Source organism: Homalodisca vitripennis, chromosome 5 (genome assembly GCF_021130785.1).
Source record: "Homalodisca vitripennis isolate AUS2020 chromosome 5, UT_GWSS_2.1, whole genome shotgun sequence".
In the NCBI taxonomy this organism is placed as follows: domain Eukaryota; kingdom Metazoa; phylum Arthropoda; class Insecta; order Hemiptera; family Cicadellidae; genus Homalodisca; species Homalodisca vitripennis.
Genome location: NC_060211.1, coordinates 103,557,132 through 103,574,979, shown reverse-complemented (window position 1 = coordinate 103,574,979; position 17,848 = coordinate 103,557,132). Strand labels below are relative to the sequence as shown.

Genomic DNA, 17,848 nt, shown 5'->3' with positions numbered 1-17,848 from the left:
GACCACAAAATCAAATGTAGTCTAGATGAATACTATTCTCCTTAAATGGTTCAATAGTAATTACTGAAATTTCTGGAAGTAATTTACACATATAAAATGCTTCATGTAGATTTACTGACATTCTTGTTACATCATGTGCTTACCATAAATGAATTTTGTTTTTTGCGTTCACTGCTCCAACTAACTGGTGTAAAGATACAATATTAGTCATTTAGATATCAGAGAGTAATCAAATTAATGACATAACATTGTACATATACATCATTACTTGACCTCAAGTACTTATTATGAAATTATTATACTTTCTGACTTCCAAACTCTCCCCTACTAGCATTAAAAAGATGAGTAGTAACTTGTAAATTCTAAGAAAATATCAAACCAAAAAGGCATAAAATATTGCACAGAAATACTGTTACTTTATAGTGCTTTTATGAAATGGACATGGTCTACAGTACTAGGACCATGACCTTAAAAGTTTCAGTATGAAATACTAAAATTTCAGAAAATATTTAAACATAAATATACAGCAGAATGTTATGCTTTGATATCATTTTATTGCATGTGCATTTTTACTTCATAGTTGAGTTCATGACATTTTCACAGATGTTATTTCATACGTTTTAAGAAATGGCGTTCCTTTCTAATTTAAGGGCTGTATCCTGTTTTAAGGACTTGACAGGTTCTTTTTTAAATCATGTTGTTGTCTATCTTCTGTTCTGTGCAATGACTCTTGATTTAAAGGTACTAAAGAATTGAAACTTAGTACATCTTGCATTTGGTCCCAGGAATAAATACTAAATTTGAGATCAACAGGTCAAAAGGCTGTGTCTGTGCAATGACTCTTTTGTTATATTCTGTAGGGGCCTTCCATACTCAGTTGTTGTGCTTATTTTGAAATAAACCATTGAAATTTTAAAAACTAATCATTCAAACGACTTGAATTTAATATTTAGCATGTTTCTTTATAGCAAGTAACTGTAATGAACTAAGCTTAAAGCTTAAGCTGTGTCAGAAAGACCACCATAAAAACAAAAATTAAATTATTTAAACCTGAAAACTGAAAAACAAGTATAATTGATTTTTTTCTTGGTAAACAAATACGAAAGCTGTATACCTAAAAAATTTTATTCTGAAAAAATAAAACTACACACTAATAAATCCATTTAAATTAATCCAATAAAGACACAATATTGTTAATTATACTAAAAGTGGCTACAGTGAAACGACCATGAGTTTTTCACCATAAGAATAACCTAAAATACTTTTAAGCTCATATTTGGCTTAGAATTATGGGAGGGTACTCATTTTAAAGATACGATTCATAAATATCTAAAAGCTTTTTAGTTTTTCTTATAAAGTGTATTCTTTCTGAACATTTAAACAATAAATTACAAAAAGACTTGAGATTTTTCTTTTGTAACCAATACAAATACTAATAAACTGTTGGATTAAGAACATTTAAAAATGAGATACTCCTTGCAATTCTACAAACCACAAAATAAGGGTACAAAAATGTTTGAGATCTAACACTGTTCTTATGGGACTAAAATCAAGACATTTGCCAGTACGACTGGTTCCCAATGTTAAATTTGCATTGTTTAAGAATTATTCAGTATTTTACGTGGTAAAATTCCAGCATAAAACTTGTACAGGGTTATCCAAAATTCTAGTAACATTTGTTATTATTATCCTTGTGTCAACAACGTTTTGGTAAACTATCTATATAAATAAAACTGAATTTCCGTTCGTTAGTCTCGCTAAAACTCGAGAACGGCTGAACCGATTTGGCTAATTTTGGTCTTGAAATGTTCGTGGAAGTCCAGGGAAGGTTTAAACGATGAGAAAATACAACAAAATTGCAAGGAAAATACTAAAACCGACAATTTGATTTTCCCATACAAACTGTTCTTACCTGTCAAACGTTTCATTGATGTTCATGTTTAACTTATTTTAATTTAACAGCTGTAACAAATTCATATGACGAAGTGTCTCAGTATCATATGTTTACTTACTACTGCATGCAATTTTGGGTAAAAAAAGCTGACGCCATTATAGGTTAACATTATTAGTGCAAGAAAACATTAATATCAGATACTGCTTACAATGCCGAGAAGAAAACGACCTAACATAGGTCGTCGAAGTAGATCGAATGTGCGGCGAGCTACCTCACGCGCTAATCGCACTGATGACCAGCGAGAGACTGATAATGATAACAGTCGTATTGGTATGGCACATTTGCGTTCTACAGTAAATCAGAATGAAGTGGATAGACAAAGAATGCAACGAGTTGGGGCACATCAATCACAACAGCAGCGAGCCCGGGAAAAGGAAATTGACCGATTCCGCAAACGCAATGTTCCTGTGAACCTGGAACGAGCAGCATTCTCCTACGATCCAGAAATCGATTATAGTGCCCAAAAATCAAATTAAACATATATTGATCAGTCTTTATGGTAAGAAACATATTTTCTTAAATTTCTCGGCACTTGAAAAAATCAGCACTTGAATCTTTAAACAATATAACTTTTGAATGATAAGGGTTAAAATTAAATGTTAAACTCCACCTCTATATCAAAATTATTTATAAACCCGGCTTGCAAATGATGTCTTCACTTAACTCGCTAGGACCTAACGGCGTGGCGGGAGGCCTCGGTGACTCGGACAAGTCTGGCACAGCCAGAATATTGCTGATGTTGTGCTCTTGACTTTCTCCTATTTCATCCAACGAGATTGACGGCGTGGTGGGAGGCCTCGGTGACTTGGACAAGTTTGGCACAGCCAGAATATTGCCAATGTTGTACTCCTGATTTTCTTCTATCTCATCCAAATATTTTAATTCTTCACCAGTTAAATTACGTTCTGAAAATGTTATTCCTTCAGAAGATGATGATGATAGCATTGTTGAGACGAACTTCGATTTTGATAACAATTGTTGTTTCACTTGATTTTTTTGTTCCTTGGCCCTGTTAATTCTTATTATGCGGCTCAAATTGTGACCGCACTTGATACGAAAGTTGAAAGTATCTGCGGTTATTGTCAAACATTCGTCGCATCTTAACAATTTTTTAGTGTAACTGGGACAGGTAGTTGTTTTATTCTGCCGTTTTATCCATTTTTTGCAAAAGGGACAATGCATTGTAAAAGATCTTCTTTTATAAAAACAAATCAATAAATCAACTTAAAGGAAAGTGACTATCACGTTACAAACGAATTCAGCCAATTATAAAAACAAAGCGATCTGACAGAAATTTAAAACACCTTTTTAAAGACACCTTTATTTTTTTTTTTTATTAATTATTGTGGCATTGTTCAACAGCTGTGGTGTAGAAGGCGCTGTATTCATTGAATTTTGAACAGTTCTAAGATGCCATAGCATGGCCTATACTATGATGATGATGCCTTTATAAAGTTACCGGTTCTGCAATACATAATTAGGGTTTAAATTAATATGGTTTATGTTAAGAGGTAAGTGAAACGAAGTTCACCGGGTCAGCTAGTTATTTACTAAAAATTTCACAAATTTCACAGTATTTATGAAGCCACCCATATTATTTTATATTTGAAATTATATTTAAAAATATTTAATAATAGAAAGGGGTTTTTACTTATATTAACTTTTTCCACAGTACTGTATCATTCTTGGTAACTAAGTAGTAACTTATCAAACTATACCTATCAAACTAATCTCTCTAACTCAAGAAACTCTTCTAGTTCTAAACAGTTCCAAACTAATGGCATTATCTACAAAGTTTTTCAATTTTCTCTACATTGTTATTTTGCATTGTCCTTCCATGAAGGACAACAACCTCCTTCTTATCCTCCAGGGTCATGTCCCTATCTCCCCAGCCCCAAACACTGTCTGGGAAGGGGTTTTTGTATGTTCCGTCTCCTGTCCGCTTGACCCTCCGTTGGACCATGGAAAGGGGAGCGCTCTTGAGATCGTAGGCCCAGCCCATCCTGGCACAGAAGTCGATGAAGCGGGTGGTGAAGTTGAAGCGAAAGTAACCGAGCTCTGAGGAGCGATAGTCCCAAGGGAAGGCGTGGTGGTAGTTGTGCCAACCCTCACCTAGTGTCATCACTGCTACTGTCACATTTTCCCTCGGCTCCATATTCCTGAAATGAAGGCAGTTTATCATTTTTGTGTGGTACCTTAGATTGGAATTACTTCTGGCTCCTTTGTAGTTTCATACGAAAATGTAAGAGCTAATCATATTAATAATTCATGAAAAAATATGTTCGTATGCTTCAGTAACAAAAGAAAAATATATAAAACCCATTATCAACTTGATAAGAGTTTATTATACTAAATGTAATTAATTATTTATTTATACATTAAACTGACACAATATAAACTAAAGCTCTCAATAAGAGCATTGCAATGTTTTAACATAATAAGAGAAACAATCTTATTCGTACATTTCTGCTTGATTTAAGCTCTACTATATGCAAGTACTGGGCGAATGTGCAGTCATACTACCCTTAATTAACCTTCATGGGTACCATCTTCCACCATAGTAGTATCAGTAAGGCTGTGGTTCAAGATATGAGCAATGTTTACTACATGATTGCCATGTACCCGATATATCTACCTGCTTAACTGTGTGTGGCAGATGAACAGTACTACTGCACACTTCTATGGTCTTAAGCCTTATAATAGTTTGTGAAAGTCACCACAGATATACAGGGTTATCATAAAAGAGTAGTGTGGTTTCGAACATGGAACCTTAGTCACTTGGCAAATGTCCAAACGATACTCAACTTCTCTCCAAACATTTGTTAACATTTCTTCGATTATGGTTGTCATTGCTTTATTAATCATGTGTTTTCAGTGGTTCAGATCACAAATTTTTTGTGAATAAACAGTGCTTTTGATGTACCCTCATAGAAAAAAACCACAAGGTATCAGGTCTGGACTCCTTGGAGTCCACAGCATAGGTCCTTGCCGGCCTATCCAACGATCTCCAAATTTTTCATTAATATATCTGTGAGCAATGCACTGAAGTGTAGGGGAGCACCATCTTGTTGGAAATGAAGTTAATGAATGTTTTCGAGTTCATATAGCTGAGGAAAGCAATAATTGGTTAAAATGTCAAGATACACAACTCCATTATTAACTTTTTCAGCTAATAGACCCTATAATGCGATTTTTCATCACACCACACCAAACATTAATTTTAGGCGAATCACGTTGTTTCCCAACAATTACATGTGAATTTTCAGAGCCCCATATTTGTGAATCGTGTCTGTTAACACATACATTTACATGGAAAGTAGCTTTGTCTGTAAAAATTATATCATCTAAAAATTATTTGTTTTCACTTATTCTGTCCAACATTTCAACAGCGAAATTGTAACAGTTTACAATCATTGGGTTTCAATTCCTGCAATATTTGGATTTTATAACCATGTAATTTGAGTTTTTTATGTAAAACTTTGCTAACTGTTGTTTTTGGAATACCTAATTCAACACTTCAAAGAGGCATGGACTTCTCAGGACCTATAATTGCTGATTGTTGAATTAGTTCAACTGTTTCGTCTGGTAAACCTGTTCTGCGAATTGATATCTGTTCCTTAACTGATCCAGTTTCTTTGCATTGTTTAAACAAACTTTTTATGTTATTTTTGTGTGGTGGATCTCTTCCAAATTCATGTCATAACGCACGTTGTTACATCCATAATTTTAATTCAGCCAACAATAAAACACACAGCTTTATCTTTATCTGAGACATAGTAACTTACTAAATTCACCGCAATAAAAATGCAAGAACTGATTTTGAGGTTAGAACAGCTTATAAACACACTTTTGGGCTGGAGATTTTCAGAGATATCAATATAAAATCTAGAAATTTACCTACTATCTTCCTATGGATTACTGAAACTACACCAATCCTGTATGGATTTGGCTACCCAACTTTAGTGTTAATTCTTCTTATACAGTAGAACCCCTCATATCCGGCCACCACGGGACCGAGCCCCTGGCCGGATAACGATTCGGCCGGATAAACCAACCTACAGTACATAACACTTGACGAAACAAAACAATTGTACTATACTGTACTAACCGCACTGGAAATAATCAACAAACTGTTTACAGGTTAAACCTATTAGCTCAACTGAGGACAACACAGGAAAATGTAAACAAATAGATACACCAAAATAACGCAAGAGTCGTGGGAGACTAGTGCGTGCAACTGCGCGTCTGCATGCCGTGGTAAATAAATTTCGATATTGGCTTCCGGGAAGTGGCCGGATAAACCAAGGTGCGGTAAAACCGAGGCCGGATATGAGGGGTTCTACTGTATTTGAGATTTGAAAACAATGAATAAATTTAGTACTATATTTTGATATATTTGCCATTTAATGTAGTGCGGCTGGTAAACAGTGTTGCTTATTTCTATATTTTTATTTTATCTTATTATAGCACATACCTTTTGTTTAGATATGAGAAATACTTCACTTATCATATTAGTCTTTGTTCTCCAATATATTTCTATGCTAAACGGTGTGTAAATGATTCAATTATAACTATGATGATATATTTTTACAACATTTGGTGGATGAATTCAGAAATAACTACATCATCGGTTTAGTCCTTTTACGAAAAAACAAGTAAATAAAAATTAAATAAATCACACAAAGTACAATTTTTCTGCAACGTTTATGGCAGGCTTTTAATTCAATACAATTTAACAAGTTTTTACCGTGAAATTGCTTGTAAAGTACATTTATTAATTGGTTGCTCTATGTAATAAGTATAGATTTGATACAGATCATTCAAGAAGTGAGTAAAATGAAACAGAAGGCAAATCATACAAGTAACTGATTCCGAGAATGTAGCCAGGAAAAAATTTTTGGCGGAATCAAGACAACTGAAATTTTCCAAAAGTGGACAGAAAGTAAGACCTCATTTTATTCCTTAAAATGTTCTTAACCTGTATCTGTGATGAAAATGATCTTTCAGCAGTCAGTAATACAGAATTATTTAAATAATAATAATCGTTTACTAAAAAAGTAATAGAAACAATTGAATCCGGACCCCTTGGATCCTCTCCCTGGCTATGTCCTTGACTGATCCACTGCTCTTATCAGGCAAGGAATTTTCTTACAGAGGTACAGAACAGAAATAGGTATAAGTTGCACCTTTCCCAGAATCTTATACCAGAAGGAATGCTAACCGTAAATTTGATTTAGAGTGATAAAAATGGTCCAAAGCATAGAAGTTGTGCTGGGCACAATTTTAGATGGATCCCTGCTGAGCAAGTTCTATGAACGTCCAGCTTGTTAGTGATAAATTGGAAGTACACAATACATTTGAGTGTATGCTGTCTCTCTTTTCTACAGACAGAGATAAACTGATAAGAGTGAAACTCACTTATCATAAGGCCTGGGACCGTAGAAATGTGCAGCGCTGTTCACCAGCCACACACAGTTGAGCAGATAGACATATCGGAACATGGCAGCCACATGATAAGCGTTGTTCCATGTCTCGGACCACAGCCACACTGGCACCACCGTGGGGAAGCCAAAGCACAGCAGTGGCATCAAGTACTTGTAGTATCTGCCAAACAATATGGACAAGTTGAGACTGTATAGAGAACATAATGCACCATACTTAAAACATTTTGAGTACGGGATTACTATGGTCTTAGTTGGTTAAATTTGATCTAATTGAAATGAAATAAGGGGTTGAACACTACCTCATTTGTACTAAAGTAGTGTTCAGATCAATAGGAGCTTCAAATCATTAATGCCATATGTACAAAATCGTATTACTTGATTCAAGCTTGACCTTGGAAGCTTCTATTGATCTAAACACTTATAATTTACATAACGCAGCTATAGTGAGAAGGGTTGATTCAATGTGAATGTTGAGTTCAGCTCCAGTCCACCTTTCTCTTAGTGCAGCATCTGGGATCTGGTGCTGTTACAGGCTTGACTCCTGAGATCTGGAGTATGTTCGTCTGAAGAGATCCAAAAAATGTTGGCGACGGAGAAGCTGAAAATGAACTTGTTACATCGTTTTGATATCAGAGACACCTAGGCCACAACATTCTTTTTCCCTCCTTCCCTTTTCCCTTTTTTTTGTATCTTCAGATAAACTTGACTCCAGATTTCAAGAGTCATGTCTGTAATAGCGTCAGAGCCCAGATGGTGCACTAAGAGGAAGGTGAACTGGAGCTTAACTCAACATTATAATATGGTTCTGAATTAAATAAAATGGGAAATATCTTTATTTTGAGATTGAATTTGGGATCTTACAGCCCTCTCTTCCACTCAACCTTAAGATATTATGTAATCTCATAAGACAATACTAATAACGTTTACTTACAGACTAAAGAACTTGATAAACAAATGGAAAATTAAACTGAGCAATACACTGTTTATGAAACACAAATAACATCATATTAAACACATTTAAAACCTAAATACATTCAGTTACTAACTTACAAACTAAACAATATATTAAACAAATAAGAAATTAATATAAGTTATGTACATGTATGAAACAAAATAAATTAAAATCTTATAACATATTCAGTTGATCTATCCAATTATTAATACTCAATAATAAGTTATTAATAATTGGTTATCAACAATAAGTTAAGTAATTTGGAAACTATCCATTCAACCATTCACACTAGTTATGGGAGAATCGAATAGTATTCGAATACAGCCCAGGTATTCACATATTCAAATACCTTAAAATTAATTCAAATACTTTTTCAATTCCTCTGGAGGAATGAATTCAAACCAACATTTGTTCATTTGGACTAATAGTATTCAATTAAAATATTCAAGAGCTGTATTCGTATTCATATACAAGTTGGAGGGTTTTAGATGAATATATATCTGGACTCTGAAAATAATAATTAAGGAAAGATTTATAATTTTAAATAAATAATTACAAATTTTCAAATTTGACAAAATCTATAATTGAACAACTATTCAACTATTCAATTAATAAATATATTTGTAAACAATCAAAACAAAAATTAATGTTTATTTCAAGTTATTGTGTAAAAACAAAATATGATTGAGATTTTTGGCTTCAACCTATTTCTTTGATCACACAAAACCTGCAGTAGAAAAGAATCAGTACTGAATCAGGCAGGTAAAAATATCTTTTTTTCTGAAGTTCATAAATCATGGGTATGAAACGTTTGTACGAGCAAAATAAATGTAACGGGTTCTTCCACCCTCTTGGTATGGGCAATTCCAATTAACCAAGAAACAATGGATTTATGGGAACGAAGTAAGACTTGTCTATTAGAAATACTCAACGCAGATAAAGTAATTGATTACACGGGTGCTATTGAATACACTGTATTCGATTCTTTTAAGTATTCGATTCTCCCATAACTAATTCACACCAGCCACTCACATTTACCACACCGGCCCTACCAACCCCCACCCCTAAACAGCCTGCAACAAGTTTTAGATCATCGCACCTAAGTGGACACAACTCTCAATATTTCTGATACTGTCAGGGAGTGAAGTCCCTAATGAACAAGCTTAAACAGTGAACAACGTATTAAAAACCGATGCACGGTGGACAGGAATAGCAAGCAGAGAAGCTCCCCTTACGCGAGGAGTCATCCACAATATCGGATATGAAACGGAAATTGTCGGACAGATAACTAAGTACTTTGACTTGATGATTAAATATAAATGAGTGAGAGTATGACAATCGTGTGGCTGTTGAAGTTTCAGGGGAAATTGTTTTTAGAAAGAAAAAGAAGCGTGTTTAGCATGTCCATGAATGAAATTAAATAAATAGTGTCTTTATCATCAGGTCGAAAATGTGTGTTTATTTGTAAATCATCGGCGTATAAATGTCTTTGAATGTCTTTGATGAACAAACTTTGAATGTCTAAACTTTGTTCTCTTGTTATGTGCCAACTTTTCTAGGACAAAACGACCGTCAGCTATAGTGTTTATATTGTTAAACACAGAATATCATCACTTTTAATATTAACTACTAGCTATCACCGGTGACGATATGCTAAGTTCACTGATGAAAAAACCCATTGATTGCATATGAATTTTTTATTTGAAGTTGTTAGTTGCTCTGGAACATTTCTTAGGAAGTATAATGAAACATTACTCTCAATTTATTTTCCTTGAGAAATACTGTTGTTACTTTCAGGAACTTTACAACATCCAAAAGAATCAATATAATGAAATTAATTTATTCTAGTACACAACAGTAACTCGATTACAATACTACAATCTAAAGGTAAGAAGTTGTGAAACTTTCTTTTGCAGTAGTAAGTATTACATCTATGCTTTCAGTCTGCACGTAGGAGTCATATTATTTTTTCCTCTATAGCTGTGTATTTGGTAATAAGGTTTCCAATTTGATTGAATTTTTTAATTTTATTTTTATTTTTTACTCTATGGGTTTAATGTTGGAGCTCATTTTTAATGTTGTTAGGCTACTCTATCGCTACCTTTATATTCCTAAAAAGTTGTAGCTTGCAAAAGGTTGAAACTGCCATCAAATGAGTTATTTAACACATGACATCCATTTGAATCTTCAAATCATGTCACAAAAGGAACCCAAGTGCAAAAGCGTAACGTAATCATTAAACCAGATTCTGACATCATTACCTCAGAATAGACAAGACAAACATGGTATATAAGTATTGAATATGTTTTTACATTAAATATTTCATGGACCCCTTTTTATATAACTCAAATCGTATTGAAAGGTCTTGCTTGGTCTTGTCTTGCTCTCGTATTACAAAAACGTATTGGATAGTGATTGAAACTTCAACTTACTTCCTTTGAAAGACCAGAACTGGATCCTGGAGAAGGTCAGACATATCGACCGTCTTTCCTTTCTCTGAAACATCAGGATGCTTCCTGACCATCAGCCAGCCGACATGAGAGAAGAAGAACCCTCGTCTAGAGTTGTGAGGATCAGCATCTGTCTCGCTGTACTTGTGGTGAACTCGGTGGTTCCTAGCCCATTCGTACACACTGTCCTGGTAAACATTCCGATTAAAGTTGAATCTTTAAATATATACCGTACTCTTACAGTGAACAATGTCTATATAACAAAAACCCACATAGTAAGTATTCTGTATTTTATTCTTTAGATCAGTGGCGTAACAAGCTTGTTTTTGAAGGGGATAAATCTGATAAAAGAGCACATCCCTCTAGGGGGTATGGAATAAATCTAAATTTAAATCAATTAGAACTAATTAAAAGTAAAACTGCAGTATTTGAAACAATTTGTATTACTGTGATACATACATATTTTTTATTTTCTTTAGGGCTTTTAGGGATATTCTATCTCTCTCATTCCTCCCCCTTAGTTACCCCACTCCTTTAGATAGATCTTAGGTTATAAATATATTGAAACCAAAATCTTATCTATCAAATTTCCCAAAAGTTCATATCCCACCACAACAACTTACCTTTTGAACAAATAACTAATTTCTCACAAGTATTCCCTCTTGTTTTCTCCTTTTTGCAGTTTACCCCCATTTTCCCTTGACTGTTACTACTTATGCACTGTTACCTGTTTTTGTTGTCACATCCTCCTACAGTGCTTTGTCATACAAAAATAGTCATGCTAATCTGTCAAGTTGGTCTTTGGCTTCATCTTACTTCTTTTCCTTTTCTAAGCCTTCTTGTTATCATAGTATATAACACCATATTTTATTCTATATTATTGTATTATAAGACGACTTATTGTTTGCAATTTTATTCTTACTTCTCATTGTTGATTATAATGTGTTGTTATGGCTATTGTCACAGTTTTGAATAGTAAAAACCTTTGTTTACCATCATTGTTTTTGTTCATCGATAATATTTTTTATAGGATTTGTTATATTGTTTTGTGATCACACTGATGTGTTATTATATGTTTTATTACATTGTTGCATTTAATTAATTTTACCTTCCCTTAAGATTATGCCATGTGTTATTTTCTTTTATAGTCTAATGCTTGTTACTAGATTATTATATTGTTACAAAAATATTTGATAGTTTTTTTCTGTACTTATAACGTTCTGCCATGTATCTTTTCTTTTTTCGCCAATGGCATGACATAGCTGTTTTGTTATTTATTTGGTAAAATATGATTTTTACCTTCTGGCGCAAATAATTTTAATTTAATGTATCTATTCTATGTAAATGGTGGTTGCTGTAAAAAAAATAAGTATATTCAAATACTCAATGGAGCTTTGTACTCACTCTATTTGAGGTTGTGTTTTATAGGTTTAAAACAATTAACAACTCCCCAAAATATGTGTTACCCTGGTAAGCAACTCTAAAACTTTCAAAGAAATTAGTTTTCACATGACAACTTACCTGAAAAATCTAAACGAGATAAAACAATAACAGAAAAATCAGGTTGTAAACAGAGGATAAACTCAAGTTATTTTCATTAAATTCCAATTTCCTGCTCCCCTCCCCTCAAGAAGTACAAATTATTGCATTTAATTCAAATATTTTAACATAGGATATTGTAAACTTACCTCAAATGCCATGCAGTTTAAAATCATAAGCGCAATCCTGAGACCGAGGTTGGCCTTGAAGGCTCTGTGGGTCCAGAGACGGTGGGCACCGCACGTAACCCCTAAGCCTGACGCAATGAATATGAACACGGCTGAAACAATCATATAATTTATCAGTCATTCTTATATTTCCAAAATGTTAAATGCGTCAATGTTAACATAGGATGGAATAATTTCCATCCTAATATTTTGATATCTTTAATTTTCAGCAAAAAATTTAATTTGAGCACTCAAAATAAGCATGAATACACTTATAGTACAACAATATACAGAGTGTTCATTTGAAAACTTAAACTCATAGCATAAAAAGTATAATGGAGCTCCATCTTGTTGAAAATAAATCATATGTTTTCCTGTGTGACAATGGCTAGATGCACACTACCCCGATCACTGGATCAGTAGAAGAAGATCAATTGAGTGACCAGCAAGGTCTCCAGACTTATCACCCTTAGATTTTTTTTGGGGTCACTTGAAATCAATAGTTTTTCAAACACATCCCATTGGTGTCCAAGACTTGAAAAACAGGATCACTGCTGAGTGCAGACACTTAACCAGAGAAACTTTTAGAAAGGTTAGGCAAGAATTTGAAAATAGGTTATTTGTTTGCTTTAACAACAACGGCTACCAATTTGAACATTTTATTTGAAGTTTACAAAGGATTTACAACAGTATTTAGTGAGTAATTTTGTTGTCATTAGCAGTAGTACAGTAATTTGTAGACTAATTTATTGTTATGTAAGAAATTACATTATTGGCTGCTGACACCAAACCGCTTGGCCGATTTCAATTTTGTTTAACCAAAATACATAATTATTTGTTATGAGCTTCAATCTGAGGTGTCACAAGGTATTAAGTTGCCATTTCAAAATTTTGACTTTTGGTACGGGGGGGGGCATGGGTGTGTGCATCCCTATTTTTAAAATATAGTTTTTTTTGTTCTCCCAATTAGTACTGTTCCCACAATTAGGGCTTTGCACAGTGTGGCAACGCAGTAAACCCCGACGGCACCTGTGGCCGCGAGCGCGAGGTCGCTTCCGCAACATGCATGAGTCACTTATTGCATCTTTAATTCCAACAGAACTTTTTTTAGATAAAAGTACGGGATAGTGATGGACACTTGCATTTTGAAGAGTGGTTTTCTGATAGTTATCATCCAAGAATTATTTTTGTCTGACGAGAAACGACTACACAGTATAACTTTACGTTTACATTCTTCCACAGTACCAAAGTAAACTTATGAGATCTATTTAGATTGTCAGACAGTTTATGCTTAGCTTACAGCAAGTTTGGATGTGTATTAATACTAATACACTTACCAGTATTTTTAATTCGTACCATTATTATAATTTAATTTTTTCAACACCAGTACTAAAGGTAGTCTATTTATTGTCCGATTTAAGTAGCGTTTAGATAGTACTGTCAAATACTTAAATATCGCAAAAAATCAATCTTTTACTTAGTATCATGCAAATATAAAGAAAAATCAAAATTTGTAATTTTTAAAGAAGTTTCCAGAGGAATATAGGTGCAGCTGGGTGGAGGTGCCGCGCTCACTGTGCGGTGTTGCCTATGTCTACTTCTTCATTTTACGCTCAACGGCCAGGGGTCACGTTAAGTATAACAGTGTATTGAATAAAATGCTAATCTGGCTACAATAAGTACAATATGTTAGTTAAAGAAACGATTATCCAGTTTCAGTGTTGAAAAAGACTATATTTAGGTGCCGTATGCATGTAAATATAAAAAACCTACTTAGGCTAATGTAACACGATTGAACTTTGTATATAAAATATTCTACATTTCTCATTTAAAAAACCTCTCAAGTCGATGAAACTAAAGTATTCACTGAAACTCACATAAAAGTGCACTGAAAATTGAAAAAGAAATTGTGCTCAATACCTCTGGTATGTAACTCAATTTCTCACCGAACAGAGATGTTGCAATCTTGGCGCTGGTGAGCATCAGGTAGAAGCCGTACAGCCCAGCTATGTGGAAGTATGACAGATAGAGAACATTCTTCCATACAATTTCAGCTTTAAACTTCCTGTTCACATCTGAACTATCGAATTCAGCTTCTTGATACACTTCATTATTCTCCACCACAACACCAGACGTTGCTCTGATCTGACAGGACATTTTCTTGGAATTCTGCACAGGAAGTTTAGTATCAAGTTCATTTGTGTACTATGTCCGAAATCTGAAAAACCACTCATAAAAAGGTTAAATATAGAACACAAAAACATGTAATAAATAAATGGGAAAGCCACGAAGCCCGTTTTCAGGTAGTTAACAGCTATAATACTTATCATACTAGGTATTATCGCATCCTTGACGCATTTTTACATATTAACGTTTAATTCCCCTAAAATTAAACAAGGCAGGAGTGCGCCATACCACGAGTCACGTAAATGGTCACGTAACTTCGTTTAGGTCGCATGGAAAATTTAAGTCTATAGCTTATGTCCTTCTGAGATATTCTGCCGACACAGAGACAAACAGGCAATTGTACAGATTTTTACATACATTCCCCGGCAGATAAAAAATACACTATGCCAGCCTCAATGACGCTCAGCCAAATCTAATAGATGGTCATACACTGTGAACTAATTCTTGTCCATGTAAAAGTGGAGTTTCATGTTAAGATTAAATCTTTCTAAACATATCCTAAGGATAGTTGGGCTACATGTGTTACTGAGTCACTTTTTAAATTTGCATTTGATTGTACTCAGTTTGCTTATCAATTTATTCATCCTACGATTTTTTTCGTCGCCGTCATGGTCACCCGTAAAACCAATGCGGAAACGTTTACCAACGCTCAGTCAGATCCTTGGAGCGACATATGTTGCTTATATAGAGATGAATCTTCATGTAGAATTCCAAGTCTTTAGGTCAACTCGTTCTCGAAATGTTGTGCAAGAGCTAAAATGAAATTTTTTCAGTACCGTAAACCGGGGCTACTTTGCACCACTTTTAGGAGTTTAAATAAATATTATCTCATAAAAAATAAAGCATTTCAACAAATTAACAAACTACTGGTTTTTATTAATTCTTATACATCCAGGAAACCATTCCACACTCGTAAATTTCTGTATTATATATTTAAATATTTTTTATGTATTTTTTTAATTTGGTGCAAAGTATACCATAGGAGCGGGTTACTTTGCACCACCTGAAAAATTATTTATCTTTTTATGAAAAACTTTGTTGGTGCAAAGTAAGACCTATTCAGAATCCCTTAAACATCTGTTGGAACCACTGAATACTTATATGATTTAATTTTTTTCATCTGAAAGGGGGAAAACAACAAAAACTCATGATACGTCACAAAGTGTATTTAACATGGGAAAATTGACAGTGACAAAATGACAAACTTAGAGATTCTGAAGCTTAAAACCTAATAAATACTTGCAGGTCTATGTTCAAAAACATTATAACATATAATACACACTTAATAATGCATATTCTTAAAAAAAAATTAGTCCATTTTTCCAAAATTGTCTTGAAGCTCTGGAACTGCAAATATTCCTCTTTTGCTCAAAATTTTGGGTGGATTTATAGATCCAGCAATTTCATTCCACTCATAAAATAAAACATCCTTATTAACAGGCCACTTCCAGTTGCCTAGGGACTTCATCATTGCACTTACAAAAGCTCCATTTTCATCAACGTTTACAGTGGTACCTGGGTAATATTCGTTTTCGTAGTTAACAACAACAAATGAATCTACTTGTAGATCAGACTTGTTAATGGGTCTCAGTCCTGATTTTATTGTTAGAAAAGCCTCTTCTTTTGCTGCTTCATTTATCTCCTCTAATTTCTTTTTCCTATAGGACTTCCAGTCATCGTCGGAGGAACTTTCATCAATACACATTTCTGATGGGTCATCTATGGACTCATCACTACTATCCCGTTGAAATTTAGGCTGACACGATTTTTTTCCTTTAGTTAAACAAGTCTTTGTGGTTGCCTTACTCGTGCTTGGTGTTTGGTCATCAGTCATAGATTGTGGGTGTTTAACACTAGCATTATCGCTAGTTACAAGTGATTGCATGGAAATCGTTTCTTCGTGAGATAAACTTTTTCCTGCTGGCACCGCAAGTTTCTTTTTTCTTGTTATTTGTGGCTTTGTGCTGCAGGCCTCTCGTGTTGACTGCAGGGCAACGAGGAAAGCAGAACAAACAGCTGAAGGCTCTACTTATGCTGGTGCAAAGTAACCCCGTCTTTCTCTTAAAAGTAACCTTAAACTTAAAATGGATGATAATTGAATGAGTATTGATATAAACTCTCAGTTACTGTTGTTATTTGTAAGATAATAAAATTCTACACATAAATATACCACACTTGCCTTTCTCTGACGTTGTCTAATATCGTAAAAACAGCACTTTTTTGACGTAACAATTCAAACAAAACTGAAGATACAAAGACAACTCTTCCCACAAATATCCAAAATGGCGGGATAAAGTGTCTGTTCACACAAATCATGTAGAAGATGGTGCAGCCTAGTGGAGAATTGTGAAACTAGGTTGAAATGATTAATAGTTTCTCCTACAGATAGAGTTGAATCTTTTTTCAACTTTGGTGCAAAGTAACCTCACAAGGTGCAAAGTAGCCCCGGTTTACGGTACCTCGAATTATAGACTTCGCTAACGCTAACCTAATAATCATAACGTTTTGATTACTAACTAATTCATTAGTGTACTTTAAATGTTTTTGTATTTTGTCTAGTCGCAAATCTAAAAATCAAATTATACATTTTTATTTTGAATTCTCCTTGTCTCATAAACTCCAAAAATAAGTAAAATAGCGGAACCAACGAGTCGAGTTAGCCTACGATGATGGTACAAAATAGAACATGAAATAAAACATGCCATGTCCACATAATAACACAACAAACTTTTATAAATTTTTGTTTAATCTATGAAGTATCGAATTCATTGTTATAGAGACACATACAATAAGTTTATTTATTATAACACATAATGGTTACGCTAATGACCATATAACACATCTAAATAACTATCCACACCTCTATCAGTACCTATATTAAAACTAATATGGACGATTATAATTTGGAACGATATTTACAAAAATCTAGAGCATTGGAAGATATACCACACTTACAGCAAGTTTCGACTATACCCCTCACCATCGATGGCACAAATGAGGCATAACTCAGCATTTCAAACAGGTATTTGTGATGAAGATTTATTCATTGAATCAACCCAAGGGCATTGTTAGTGTTACAGTTTTTGGTTCCTAATTAGAAAATAATACGACTGTAGAAACTAGTGCCGACAACTAAGACTATTTAATATTCTATG

At 34.0% G+C, this 17,848-nt stretch overlaps 1 protein-coding gene across 2 annotated transcripts; it reads right to left on the bottom strand.

The window, feature by feature from the left end:
• Positions 1–3,412: 3,412 nt before the first annotated feature.
• On the bottom strand, positions 3,413–17,700 carry LOC124362611 (acyl-CoA Delta-9 desaturase-like). Of its 2 annotated transcripts, none has more exons than XM_046817270.1 (6): positions 17,649–17,700; positions 14,453–14,675; positions 12,489–12,619; positions 10,783–10,988; positions 7,373–7,558; positions 3,413–4,113 (listed from the first exon to the last, which is right to left on the bottom strand). In XM_046817270.1, exons 2-6 carry the CDS (start codon positions 14,661–14,663, stop codon positions 3,738–3,740), a joined length of 1,110 nt encoding a protein of 369 aa, XP_046673226.1. In that variant the 5' UTR covers positions 14,664–14,675; positions 17,649–17,700; the 3' UTR covers positions 3,413–3,737. The 2 variants fall into 2 exon arrangements, with proteins under 2 accessions (XP_046673226.1, XP_046673227.1); XM_046817271.1 differs by having other exon boundaries at positions 17,613–17,698.
• Between the last annotated feature and the right edge of the window lie 148 nt (positions 17,701–17,848).